The sequence below is a fragment of the Oryctolagus cuniculus genome, chromosome 11 (genome assembly GCF_051225735.1).
Source record: "Oryctolagus cuniculus isolate XC-2025 breed Fujian yellow rabbit chromosome 11, ASM5122573v1, whole genome shotgun sequence".
Classification (NCBI taxonomy): domain Eukaryota; kingdom Metazoa; phylum Chordata; class Mammalia; order Lagomorpha; family Leporidae; genus Oryctolagus; species Oryctolagus cuniculus.
The window spans coordinates 20,207,079-20,220,166 of record NC_142877.1 but is presented as its reverse complement, the minus strand read 5'-3'; the positions used below and the strand labels follow the sequence as shown (position 1 = coordinate 20,220,166).

The 13,088-nt window shown below is 58.2% G+C and overlaps 1 protein-coding gene across 1 annotated transcript; it reads left to right on the top strand.

Moving 5' to 3' along the window:
- The first annotated feature begins 603 nt into the window (after window positions 1-603).
- On the top strand, window positions 604-8,763 carry ADIG (adipogenin). The gene is made up of 3 exons (XM_008255991.5): window positions 604-930; window positions 5,143-5,254; window positions 7,378-8,763. The coding sequence occupies exons 1-2, from the start codon at window positions 729-731 to the stop codon at window positions 5,238-5,240; spliced, it is 300 nt and encodes a 99-aa protein (XP_008254213.2). The 5' UTR covers window positions 604-728; the 3' UTR covers window positions 5,241-5,254; window positions 7,378-8,763.
- Window positions 8,764-13,088: the final 4,325 nt, after the last annotated feature.

Here is a 13,088-nt window from a genome sequence, read left to right as displayed (position 1 = left end):
CTGCAACCCATGTGAAGACCTGGATGAAGCTCCTGGTTCCTATCTTTAGCCTAGCCCAGCCCAGGGCTGTTGCAGCCATCCGGGGAGTGAACCAGCAGATGGAAGATCTGTGTGTGTACTTCCCTGTCTCTTGTTTATTTTAAAGTCAGAGTTGGAGAGAGAGGGAGAGAGAGAGAAAAAGAGAGGGAGAGGGCGCTTCACTCACTGGTTCACTCTCCAGATGGCCATGTCAGCAAGCACTGGGCCAGACCAAAGGCAGGAGACAGGAGTTTCTTCCAGGTCTCCAATGTGGGCAGCAGGGGACCAAGCTCCTGAGCCATCCTCCGCTCTTTTTCCCAAGCCATCTGCATGGAGCCGGATCGGAAGTGGAGCAGCAGGGGCTCGAACTGGCATTCATATGGGATGCTGGCACTGCAGACAGTGTGGCTTTACCTGCTAAGCCACGGTGCCGGCCCCTTGAAGTGCCTTTGCGCTGGGGGTAACTTTTGCCCCATCATCTATAGTTCTGACTCGTGGATATTTTCATATTTTAATAGAGGATCATGGAAGCATCCCCATAGCTGCTGCGCTGTGGGACCCAGAGCCTGCTTTGCTCCTGGAAGCCTGGGCCTTTATTCTTAGCTCACCAGTCTCTGCCTGGCTCCAGCACACCCACGACAGCGCTCTCCCTGAAGCCCTCCGGTGCAAGCTTTGCCTGGAGGACACTGTGATGTCCTTGCTGCATCACAATGGGGCTGCGAGCAGAGCAGGGCCCAGCGGCCAGGTCCCCAGCCCGGCTGGCCTGGCTCAGGCACGCGTGCAGCATGAAGTACCCCCTTGTGCCACTGGTGAACAACCTCACGTTTTCTTTCCTGGTTTTCTGGCTCTGCCTGCCCGTGGGTTTACTGTTGTTCCTACTGATCGTCTGGCTACGGTTCTTACTTAGCCAAGGTGAGCATCTTCCCTGCTCGGGCTGGGGCCTAATCTGGGGCTGAGTAGGGGTCTGAATTGGCCAGGGTGCCCTAAAACAACTACAGAAGAAGAGGTTTTGATCAGGCACTTTATTTTTAATTTATTTGTTTTTATTTGAGAGGTAGAGTTTTAGACAGTGAGAGAGAGAGAGAGAAAGGTCTTCCTTCCGTTGGTTCATCCCCTAATGGCCACCACGGCTGGAGCTATGCTGATCCGAAGCCATGAGCCAGGTGCTTCCTCCTGGTCTCCCAAGCAGGTGCAGGGCCCAAACACTTGGGCCATCCTCCACTGCCCTCCCGGGCCACAGCACAGAGCTGGACTGGAAGAGGAGCAACCAGGACAAGAACCCGGCACCCATATGGGATGCTGGAGCCACAGGCAGAGGATTAACCAAGTCAGCCATGGTGCCGGTCCCAATCAGGCACTTTCAACAAATTTTTTTTTCTTTAATTTGAAAGCCAGAGCGAGAGAGGAAGGGAGTGGGAGAGAGAGAGAGAGGTCTTGGCATCCACTGGTTCATCTCCAAATGGCTACAACATCCAGGGCTGGGCCAGGTAGAAGCCAGGAGTCTGGAACTCCATCCTGGTCTCCCACATGGGTGGAGGGGTCCAAGTACTTGGGCCATCTTCCGCTGCCTTCCCAAGCTCATGGTCAGGGAGCTGGATCGGAAGTGGAGCAGCCAGGACTTGAACCAGCGCTCTGATATGGGATTCCAGTGTCGCAAGCAGTGGCTTACCCTGCTGTGCCACACCGCCTGCCTGTGATCAAGCACTTTAAGTGCTGGCTTCGACACAAGCTGTCAACATACAAGAGAAAGGTTGGTTTGATGATGGGTTAGGGTTTCTTAACCTAGACTCCACGAGTGGACTCGCTGAGGCTGTAAAGCAGTATGTTTGTGGGCACATCTGTGTCCCCTTAGGGTCCCCACTAGCACCTAGGACTTTTCATAGACATTGGAAAGAATCAGCCCTGTGAGCAGATTAGAACAAGGGGAGCCGGCGCCGGGGCTCACTAGGATAATCCTCCGCCTTGTGGTGCCGGCACACCGGGTTCTAGTCCCGGTCGGGGCGCCGGATTCTGTCCCGGTTGCCCCTCTTCCAGGCCAGCTCTCTGCTGTGGCCAGGGAGTGCAGTGGAGGATGGCCCAAGTACTTGGGCCCTGCACCCCATGGGAGACCAGGATAAGTATCTGGCTCCTGCCATCGGATCAGCGCGGTGCGCCGGCCATTGGAGGGTGAACCAACGGCAAAAGGAAGACCTTTCTCTCTGTCTCTCTCTCTCTCACTGTCCACTCTGCCTGTCAAAAATAAATAAATAAATAAATGGGAAGACCTTTCTCTCTGTCTCTCTCACTGTCCACTCTGCCTGTCAAAAAACAAAAAACAAACAAACAAAAAAAAAACAAGGGGGCCCCTTCCTGAGCCTGAGTCAGCCCTGCTCACTGCCTCAGCTGAGGGCATTTGTGCAGTGAACAACCTACACAATGGGACGGCCCTTTGCCATCTTTCAGGTGCCCAGAGACTGTATTAGAGAGGATCTGGGCTTCTCCGGGACTCAGCGCTGGAAGCTGAGATGAGGCCTGACCTCACATACCACTGGGCGGGCTAAAAGCCGGCCGGCTGGGAAGCTGGGGCAGGCGGGCCTGGATCCGGCCTGGCCATATGGCACTTCTGCTCCCAGGGCATCCTGTCTCCCGGAGCATCCCCTTCCCTGGGGCCTCTTCCTCCTTCTCAGCTCCACAACCCTGGGCCAGCTAAGCGGAGAGGACGCTGTGCCCACTGACCCTCCCGCCCTGCTCAGCCACCTCAGTGGTGGGTCTGGTGATTGTGTAATTACTGGGCGTTGCTGGCATTCCTAGGAGACGCCTCCTCATGTCCCCAGAGGGCACACGATGCAGGCCTGGAGCCAGGCCGAGGGTGCGAGCGAGAAAGGCTATGCAGTGGCTGTGACAGCCGTCTGTGGGCCTGGAAGACCCAGGCCCGGATTTCAGCCCTGTCCCTTGATGGCGCTCAGTGATGGCTAGCCTTGCGTGAACACTGACCATGCCGCTGTGCTAATCCTTGGGTGGGAGCTCCTATTTAATCCTCAAAAGACGCCTGCGATGCACTGTTATTTTACAACTGGGGAGACAGAGGCTCGGCGGGGTGAAGCGGCCTGCCCAGAGTCCCACAGCCATGTCCGGCTTCCGGTCCTGGCTCTGGGACTCTGCTCTCTGAAGTTTTCTCATCTGAAACCTGGGGAGAGGAGCAGCACCTGCCCCGCGGGGCTGTGGGAGGCGTCTGAGGGCCAGGGCTGGACGTGTACTCGATGGTCGGGGCACAAGGTGGGCTCCTGCGGGCCTGGCAGCAACCCAAGGTCGGTTTCGTCCGTGTGGGCGGAAATGTGGGACTGCGACCCATCCTCCTGCTCTAAAACCCTCCACAGCCCACCCCTCCCTGGCCCCTCTCCCCACTGACACCTCCCGTGCTGTTTTGCAATAAAGGCCCGGGGTTAACTTTGCAGTGAAGCGAAGTCCTCCTTAAAGTGAGACGGGGGCCTCTCCCGCGGTCCTTCTTGGAGCGCTCAGTTTCGTGGCCTGTGGTTAGCTCGTTCCCCGGGGACTGGCAGGGATGGGGTTGGGGGGCTGGGCGCTCAGGACCAGCTCAGCTCTGTGGTTTTCTATTCTGCTTTGGATCCCCGTGGTTGGAGCCAGTTCGGCCTGGAAGCCAGGGTGAAAAGCAGGCAGGAGCAGCTCCGAGGGCTGCCGTCACCCTCCCAGCCCTCTCTGGCTCACCAGGGCCGCTCCAGGTGGGGGAGGCGGAGCGGAGGCACTGACCCACGTGGAGGGAGGAGGAGGAGGAGGGAGGCCGCCCGCTCAGCCTGGCACCGAGGCACAAAGCGACGACGCGCAGCTCAGCTCCTGGGGAAGCCACCACTGGGGGCGCTGCTAAGCTCTGCCCACGCCGTGGGGACCGAAGACGTAGCCACACCCCCTTCAACGGAAACGCGGTGCTGTGGACTTTGTCCTTGGGGAACTTGAAAGGGATTTGGAGAAGACAGAAGGCGGCCGTGCAGAGGCGGCCTGCGTCTGGAACAGAGGAGTGGCGCAAGCTGCCTTGCGTCTGCCCTGAGCTAGGTCCAGGCTCCAGCCAAGGCCCCAGGGCGCGTGCACCCGGTGGGGCTGGAGCCCAGGACCACCACGTCCCGGCTGTGAGTCTGGACAAGACATTTTCTCTCCGGGAGCCTTCCTCATCTGTAAAACACAGAAGCCACCAGTCACTGCCATCAGGAAGTCTTTAGCTACGTAGAGCACGCAGCATAAAATACACGTTACAAAAATAAAGCCTCTCTCCGGTGAGGAAGGGGAGGGGAGGGGGAGCCATCCTGCTGATGTCCCAGTCATACTCAGCCCCCAGCTGGGCCCTGTCAACGTCGGTGAACCCTCATCATGGAAGACGCTGTTGTGATGCCCATTTAACAGATGAGAAAGTTGAGGCTTCGCCTTTTCTATCTCCTGCTGCAATCTGAAGGCTCTGTTCAGCCTCTTTGGCTTCTCTGCGACCCCGGGGACACGACACAAAAGCCGCCCCCCCCCCCCCCCCGCCAGCTCATCCCCGTGCTTAATAACGTGTCCATTATCAAACCGGCTGGGGGAAGGAGTGTTTGTTTCTAGAAAAGGCACGAAGGCTCCGCTGGCTGCATTTCCTGGCAATGTGCCTCTGCCACACCACGGGGACAGCGAGCTGAGCAGCACGGGGCTCACGCAGTGATTTAGACGCTGCCGCTGGCCGGCTGGCCCAGGGGCCCTGGCCGTGAACGAGCCGCAGTGCAGTGGAGCAGGCGTCCCGTGACGGACAAATGCGTGGCTGCCCAGTGTCCTGTGGCCCGGATGTGCAGTGGCAACCGTTGTGCACGTGGACGAGGGCATTTGGTTAGTGAGCACGTGGACGGATGGGTGGCCTGCGTCTCCCCAGCAGCCCGGCCTGGACAGGCCCCACACAGTCAGTGGTCACGTGCTCCCGGCAGGGGCCGCTCTCTGAGTCTCTGAGTCACTTCTCAGAAGCCCAGGAGTCCCTGTGAGGTCGGGGCTGGCTGGTGGGTTGCAGTTCTCGCTGGGGCAGGGGCAGGCCTGGCAGGGGGCTCCTTTTGGGTGGGCGTGGGGGGAGGAGACAGGATGTGAGCAGCCCAGAGGCCTTGTCTCCTACCTCCACAGATTCCGAGGAGGATGACTCGGACGTGTGCTTCGACTGGGAGCCCTGGAGCAAAGGCCCGGCCGAGTTCGGCTGGGAGGAGGCGGCGCTCTCCTGGTGAGCCTGCCCCGCCAGGTGAGGCAGAGCTGGGACGCAGGGCTGGGAGAGGGAGCCCAGGGCCTGCCCCAAGCTGCCGCCTTGGAGAGCTTGGCTGTCTCCGACTAGGGGCAGAGCAGAGCTGCGGCCCACAGTGGAGGACCTCCTGCCTCCTGCGACGGAGGCCTGTGTTAGCCACGCTGGGGGACCAACCGCTCCACCGTGTCCACGACCCTTCACTCTACGCTCCCCCCGTCCTCGGGGTCCTGGCATTGGCTGTTCCCTCTCCCGGGAACCTCCCCCCTCAATGCTGGCTTGGTCCCGCCCCCTGTCCCCCCCAGGTCTTGCTCCAGCACCCCCTTTCGCAGGGCTCCCACCCCACCCCCTCTTTCGCCCCTCACCCGGCTTGGTCTTTCCTTTTGCCGTGGTCCTGCTGAACTTCCAGTGTGCCGGATAACTGGTGGGTGCAAAGCACGGCTCAGCACGCAGTGGAGGCTCAAGACCTCCAAGGAAGGAACTACTAGCATCTGTAAGAATAAGCCCTTGTTGTGCATCGGGGCATAATAGGTACCGGCGCTTGCGCTAGGCGTCTCCCCTGCTCCAACGCATTTGTGGACTCATGAAGAGACGGTTTTCTTGCCTCCATTTCTAAGTGAGAATTGCGCTGTCGGTGTCAGAGCAGCTAAATAATTTGTCCAAACAGAGCACTCGCGCTCTCTGTCTCTCTTTTTAAAGATTTATTTTATTTGAAGGCCTGTGCCGCGGCTCACTAGGCTAATCCTCCGCCTTGCGGCGCCGGCACACCGGGTTCTAGTTCCGGTCGGGGCGCCGGATTCTGTCCCGGTTGGCCCTCTTCCAGGCCAGCTCTCTGCTGTGGCCAGGGAGTGCAGTGGAGGATGGCCCAAGTGCTTGGGCCCTGCACCCCATGGGAGACCAGGATAAGTACCTGGCTCTTGCCATCGGATCAGCGTTGTGCGCCGGCCGCAGCGCGCCGGCCATGGCGGTCATTGGAGGGTGAACCAACACAAAAGGAAAACCTTTCTCTCTGTCTCTCTCCCTGTCCACTCTGCCTGTCAAAAAAAAAAAAAAAAAAGATTTATTTTATTTGAAAGGCAGAGTTACAGAGAGGCAGAGAGAGAGAGAGAGAGAGAGGTATCTTCCCTCTGCTGGTTCACGCCCCAAATGGCTACAATGGCTGGAGCTGAGCCGATCCAAAACCAGGAGCCAGGAGCTTCTCCCACATGGGTGCAGGGACCCAGGCACTTGGGGCATCTTCTGCTGCTTTCCCAGGCTCATTAGCAGAGAGCTGGATCGGAAGTGGAGCAGCCAGGACTAAACTACCACCAATATGGGATGCCAGCGCTGCAGGCGGCTTAACCTGCTCTGCCATAGCACCAACTCCCGCCCCCAAACACCTGGGACAGCACATGCCCTCCCATGAGGTTAAATGCCACCTCTACACCCGTGACCCTGAAATGTATGTACCTCGCTCTAATCCTCCTTGGGTCTGCTTGGCTCGTCCTCTTGTCCAGAGTGGGGTCCTTGCTTCCCGTTGCTCCCCAGCACGCCGGACACAACAGCCTGCTCTTCTGCCAGCCGCTGCTCCCTCCATGAGCACCACCGCCAGCGACTGATCCGCGTGGAGCCATAAACCAGCCCCTCAGCCCTCCTGCCTCTCCCCACACTCCCTGTCCCGCCCAGCAGCTCGTCCCGGGGTCTGTGTCCCTCCATCTCATGGCCGCCATGGCCTGCCCTCCTCTGAGGTCTGCTTGGGCGACGGGTTTGCCAGTCCCTCCTCACTCGTCCCCTGTGCATCACAGCGTGGAGGGTGGAGGTGAGGGTGAGGAGCAGGGACCCTCACTCAGACAGTTAGTCTGAGTCTCTCTGGCTTGCGACCTTGGCTGATCATAGGCTGCCCCATGTACAGAAGGGCCACGTGCTTGGCTTCTCGCCCTGTTGTTGCTAGCTTGAACTTCATAATGGTTGGTGAACAAGGGGCCTCTCCTGTTCATTTGTTAACAGCATCTGTAAAGTAGCCTGGCCCATGTGTGTATGGTGAATGGGGACCTCCAGACCCTGTAAGAACCTCTCCCACTTGTGGGACCGACCCTCCCACCCCCGCATTTGTCTCTTTCTCACTCTCATTTCCGTGTCACCCTCAGACCCAACCTTCTGTGTGTCTTGGCTTCCCTGGAGTCAGCTGGGCTATGGCGATGGCCTAAGTGCACGGGAGAAGACTGCCAGGGAGGGGAGAGGACTTTGGCCACGAAGGGGCTGTCCTGGGACCCCTGACGCGTCTGCCCCGTGCCTCGGAAGGAACCTGCTCTTCACCATCACCGTGGGCCCCCAGGGCCTTGGCTGTCACGCGGGGAGATGGGGACTGCCTGGACCCAGATGAGGGCCGAGGGCAGAGCCGGGCCACAGAGCTTGGGTCTAGATTAAAGCCAAGAGGGGCTCAGCCTGTGACCAACCTACCAGGCCTGGCCACGCCTGTTCATTCTGAAGCCATGGCTCGGGCATCAGGCCCTGGCCTGAGCTGGCCCTGACTTCCTCTGGGACAGTCCCACCTCTTCCTCACGTTCACAGGGGAGGGGTTGTCCATAACTGCCATGGCTCTGTGACACCAGCGCCGCCTCCAGCTCCCGAGCTCCAGCCGCAGGAGAATGGGGTAAGTAGGGAGGTGCCGTGGCTCATTCAAAGCTGACCACCCACAAATCCACTGGTGGTCAGGCACCCAGGGAGTGACTGGCTACAAAAGCCGCTCGCAAGAGTGCGCCCTCTGCAGGCGGGATGAAGCAACCTCATCGTTCCAGGTCTGGTGCTGCAGCCGACGGTGAAGTCAGATGCCAGTCGCAAACCTGCAGCGTGTGGTGGGAGAGCTTGCGCGGGGCTCCAGAACAGATGTACGCTTCCAGAGTGCAGCAGTGGGTGCAGGGGCACGTGGGGCCTGTCAGGTCAGCCTTTTGGAAGACACCAGCCCGTGTACTACCCGTGCCAGCGGCTACCCGTGAAGTCAAAGACGTGCAGCCAGCACGTGGCACGCATGTGCTTACGAATCCACTATTGATGGGCAGCATTTCCTTCTCAAAAACATTTTATTTCTCTCTTCTTCCTGTTACTGGGCTTTCAGACTGTTAGTTTTTTTGTTTTGCTTTGATTTTTGTCCCGTGGGGTGATTGTGAGTGGAAAGACAGGGGACAGGAGTTAGGTATTGGCAATTTTTCCATTTTCATCCATATGTGGATTTTTAATATAAACACGGGGACAGAAAGCATGCGTGCAAATCAGGCTGCTCCAGGGAGCGAGTTCCAGCAGCCCAGCTTTGTAAGAATTATACATAAACCAGTAGATGTGTTCTGGACAGTGCCAGCACCCGGGGCTTTTGAAAGCAAGTGCATTTCCTGTTGATGGCAGCGTTTTTATCACACAGTGGATCCCATCACTCACTAGACTCACCTAACCGAGCTGGTCCTGCACGCGAGCGTGTTTTTAACAGTGTCTTCTGTGCCCTCCCTGTAAGTTTGCTGTTAAAATAATTAAACCATGAACAGAGAGGAGGCCGTGGGCCTTGCTCTGAGCTTCCATTCTCCGGTGGTGGCCGTTTGGCACAGTGGCTTAAGCCTCTCCGCTTGGGACACCCACATCCCACATCGGAGTGCCTGGGTTCAAGTCTGGTTTATGATCCAGCTCCCAACAGTCAGGTGTTGGCCAGCCATTGGTCACAGCCATCCTAACGAGTGAATGACGTCTCATTGCTGTGGGTTGAGTAGGATTTGCCCCGAAACCCACTCAGCTGTTCCAACTCCTATGTCTCAGTGTCAACTATTGATTGATCAAGGGTGACCCGTATCCCCTCCCCCAGAGGCGTCCCCTCCTGAGCACCCCAGCTGAGTGCTGCCACTCAGTCCACCTCACTCCTTCCTCCCACCAACTCTGCCAGCTCTGGCACTGTTCCGTGGGAAGCAGGGTCAGAGAGACCGAGTAACTTGTCCTAACAGCCAGGAAGTGGCCCATTTGTCTGCCTCTTGACTGAGGTAATACCGGACTTGAACAATGCAGTCTTCCCTGTGTACCGGTAACCCGTCAGCTCGGAACAGCTTGAAAGCCTCCAGCCCGCGGCCAGCCCCAGCGCCTGGCGGCATGGCTGGGGGCAGCCGCACTGTAGGCTCTGTCTGGTCATCTTTGGGTCTTCGGACCCCGCACATTCCCCCAGGCAGCACGTCTCCCACACCCTTATGTGACCCCGGTACCCTGGGCCCACCAGTGCAAGCCCCCCAGCCTCCCAGCACCACCCCGTGAGCCTCAGCATTGTCATCGGCAGCACGGGGCGATCTTCTCTATGTTCAGAGCAAAGCATCACAGCTGGGGGGGGGGGGGATCTTAGAGCAGAAGTATGCAGACTTGTGGTTCTGGAGCCCACAGTCAAGGCGCTGGCCGGGACCCTCCCGGCCTCTTCCACTTCTGGCAGCTCCCGTGTTGTTCCCTGGCTTATGACCACCTGACTCCACTCTCTGTCTCCGTCTCTGCAGTATCTCCCCTTCACGTGTTGTCTGTGGCCAAGATTCCCCCTCTAGAAGGATGCTGTCAAGTCGGATTAGAGCTCCCCCTGCTGGCATCACCTCAACTTGCCAAGACCCTGTTTCCAATTAGGGTCTGGTTCTGCATCGTGGCTGGGGGGCTAGGCCCTCGGCCTGTCGTGCCTGAAGTGCCCCGTAAATCGCTGCTGAAAGACTGAAGTTGGCACCTGGGACTGAGGCCCCCTGCGACCCTCGTGTGCCAGGCACGGTGCCTGCCGTGTGTCCTTACAGCCACTGCTCAGGACGGGGAAGGTTGCTGTGGAGATGAGGAGGCTGCAGTGTTTGGGTGGAGTCACACAGCCCAAGAGGCCAAGCCCAGGCTCCTCCCCAGACCTGGCAGGCTCCCCTACACCCTGCTGGGTAGGAGCAGGAGCTGCCCGGGCTGGGGGCAGGAAGCTGGGGAGGAAATGTTGAGTGCCGGCCAGGCAGGCCCTGGCGTTGTCTGGGTCTGAGGGGCATCACTCGAGTCTCCAGGGTTGGGGGCACAGGCTTCTGGGAGGGGCGGGCACGCTGTCAGCATGCAGGGCTCCAGGTGAGTCACCCTCTGGGTCCTGAGCAGCTGGGCTGAGGGACGGCCCAGGGCACAGGTGCGCTCACTTTGTCCTGATTCTGAGGCCACCAGGGTCTCCGGGAAGCTGAGCAGCTGCACCTGTGACGCTGGTCGCCCATATGGACGCCAGTTCAAACCCCAGCTGCTCCACTCCCAATCCATCTCCCTGTTAACGTGCCTAGGAAAGCAGTGGAAGATGGCCCAAGTGCTTGGACCCTTGCACCCATGTGGGAGACCAGAAGAAGCTCCTGGCTCCTGGCTTCAGCCTGGCCCAGCCTTGGCCATTGTAGCCATTTGGGGAGTGAACCAGCAGATGGAAGATCTCTCTTTCTCCCTCTCTGCCTCTCCTCTGTAACTCTTTCAAATAAATAAATCTTTAAAAAAAAGTTGTCTAAAGACTTCAAGAATTCTTATTCTTAAAAAGAAAAACAGGATGTATTACACAAATTTTCATGACTATAATGAAATACCTGGGGGCCGGCACTCTGGTGTAGCGGGTAAAGCTGCCGCCTGCACTGCCTGCATGCCATAAGGGCGCCGGTTTGAGTCCCGGCTGCTCCATTTCTGATCCAGCTCTCTGCTATGGGCTGGGAAAGCAGTAGAAGATGGCCCAAGTGCTTTACAACTTTATTTTTTTCACTTTTTTTTTTTGACAGAGTGAACAGTGAGAGAGAGAGACAGAGAGAAAGGTCTTCCTTTTCCGTTGGTTCACCCCCCAATGGCCACTGCAGCCAGGAGCCAGCTGCCTCTCCTGGTCTCCCATGCAGGTGCAGGGCCCAAGGACTTGGGCCATCCTCCACTGCACTCCCGGGCCACAGCAGAGAGCTGGACAAGAAGAGGAGCGACTGGGACAGAGTCTGGTGCCCCGACCGGAACTAGAACTTGGGGTGCCAGCGCCGCAGGCGGAGGATTAGCCTAGTGAGCTGCAGCGCCGGCCTATATTTTCACTTTTTAAAAGGATTTACTATTTGAAAGTCAGAGTTACACAGAGAGAGAAGGAGAGGCAGAGAGAGAGAGAGGTCTTCCATCTGCTGGTTCACTCCCCAGTTGACCACAACAGCCAGAACTGCGCGAATCCGGAGCCAGGAGCCAGGAGCTTCTTCAGGGTCTCCCATGTGGGTGCAGGGGCCCAAGCACTTGGGCCATCCTCTACTGCCTTCCCAGGCCACAGCAGAGAGCTGGATCAGAAGTGGAACAGCCGGGACTAGATCCAGTGCCCATATGGGATGCCGGCACTGCAGGTGGCGGCTTTACCCACTACACCACAGCACTGGCCCCAAAGAAGATACAACTTTATAAAGAAAAACTGTTTACTCTGGCTGGTGGTTCTGGGGGTTTAAGGTCCGAACAGCAGCCTTCTGCAAGGGCGCCTCGGGCTGCATCACAGCGAAGTGGGATCGTACCTGTACCCGCGCCTGCGTGGTCTCCCTCTCCTTACAAAGCCACCAGGATTCAATCTGGGGAGGCTCCTAATCGAACCACTCACCAAACACCCACCTGCTTCAGTGAGAACAATGCCTAAGGCTCTCGGGACAACGTCTGGATCATGGGAACAATCAGCGGGCTCTGGATGGATGGAGGGTCTGGGTTGGTCAGGTATCTCTGCAGGAGTTCCCCAGTACAGACTGTCTGGGGGCTGTCAGAGCAGGAGCCCACTCTGCATATATTCTTAGGGACCCCCCCTCCCCGCCTGCTGTGCTAGTGAGCAGCTGGCCCACAGCAAGTGCAGGATCCTGCAGCCCTACCTGGGGAGACCACCATGCAGGAAGCCGCAGGGTGGGCTCTGCTTGCAGGGTCTATCTTCAGAGGCTGCACTGTCCTCTTCCCCCACCAAACTAGTGCTTCCGTCCCAAGTTCAACAAATGGGCGCTTCCACGCCCTGTGTGGGTGCCGGGACAGGGAAGGGGTCACGGTGACCCTGGATGGGCTCTACCGGTCACCCTGGCAGCCCCACCCCCCTAAGACGGGAGCTTTCCAGCCAGGTTGCCTCTTTGTGCTTCGTCACCTGGGGGCTAAGGCGGAATGACAGAGGGGCCGGCGTTCCTAGCTCTGTGACAGGGGTCTCAAGGCCTGGCTGTGGAGGATACACCCAGACAGGGGCAAGGCAGGGGGCAGCCTGGAGGCCCTGAGTGTCCCCCACCCCTAGGCTGGCGGAGAAAGCGGTGGTTAAGACACTGCTAGAAACAGCCAACTGGGGCCACCAGGGGTCGCCGTAGCCCCATGGCAGCGAGTTCAGAGGCAGGGAGGACTGGGACAGAAGGAGGGACAAGGCAGGACTGTTGACAGCTACTGTTAGGCAGCCCCTGTGTGCCTGGCTGGGGTAGGGAACGCAGGGATCACTGTGTGGGCATGGGTGATCCCAAGAATACTGAGTTCCCCGTTGTTCCTGGAAGGAGTGCTGAATGCAGTTCTTAGGAAAGCAGCCTGAACTGTGCGTGATGCGTGCAGGCAACGAGTCTCCGTGTGAACCTACATGCGTGTGTGGAAGGGTGGGTGTGAGCACGTGTGGGCAGGCATGTTTCCTCGTGTTGGTGTGCATGCCTCAGAGTCTGTGTGTGTCCTGTGCCTCATTCATTCAACAATGAGTTTCTTGATCGTTTAATATATGCTGAGAGCATTGCAAATCTATCTTCACAATAATTCAGTGTTTCTGTTTGAGACCTGTCACTCCCCGTCTTCGTGGAGGAACGACACAGGACCCTGCGCTGTTCTTTTGTCTGCTCGGCCCTCCCCAGGTTTGCTGCTG

Excerpts from the sequence above, each read along its gene's own strand:
- ADIG (XM_008255991.5), top strand. The coding sequence starts at position 729 with ATGGGGCTGCGAGCAGAGCAGGGCCCAGCGGCCAGGTCCCCAGCCCGG. Across the intron at positions 931-5,142 it reads ACGGTTCTTACTTAGCCAAG|ATTCCGAGGAGGATGACTCG; the intron begins GTGAGCATCTTC and ends CTACCTCCACAG.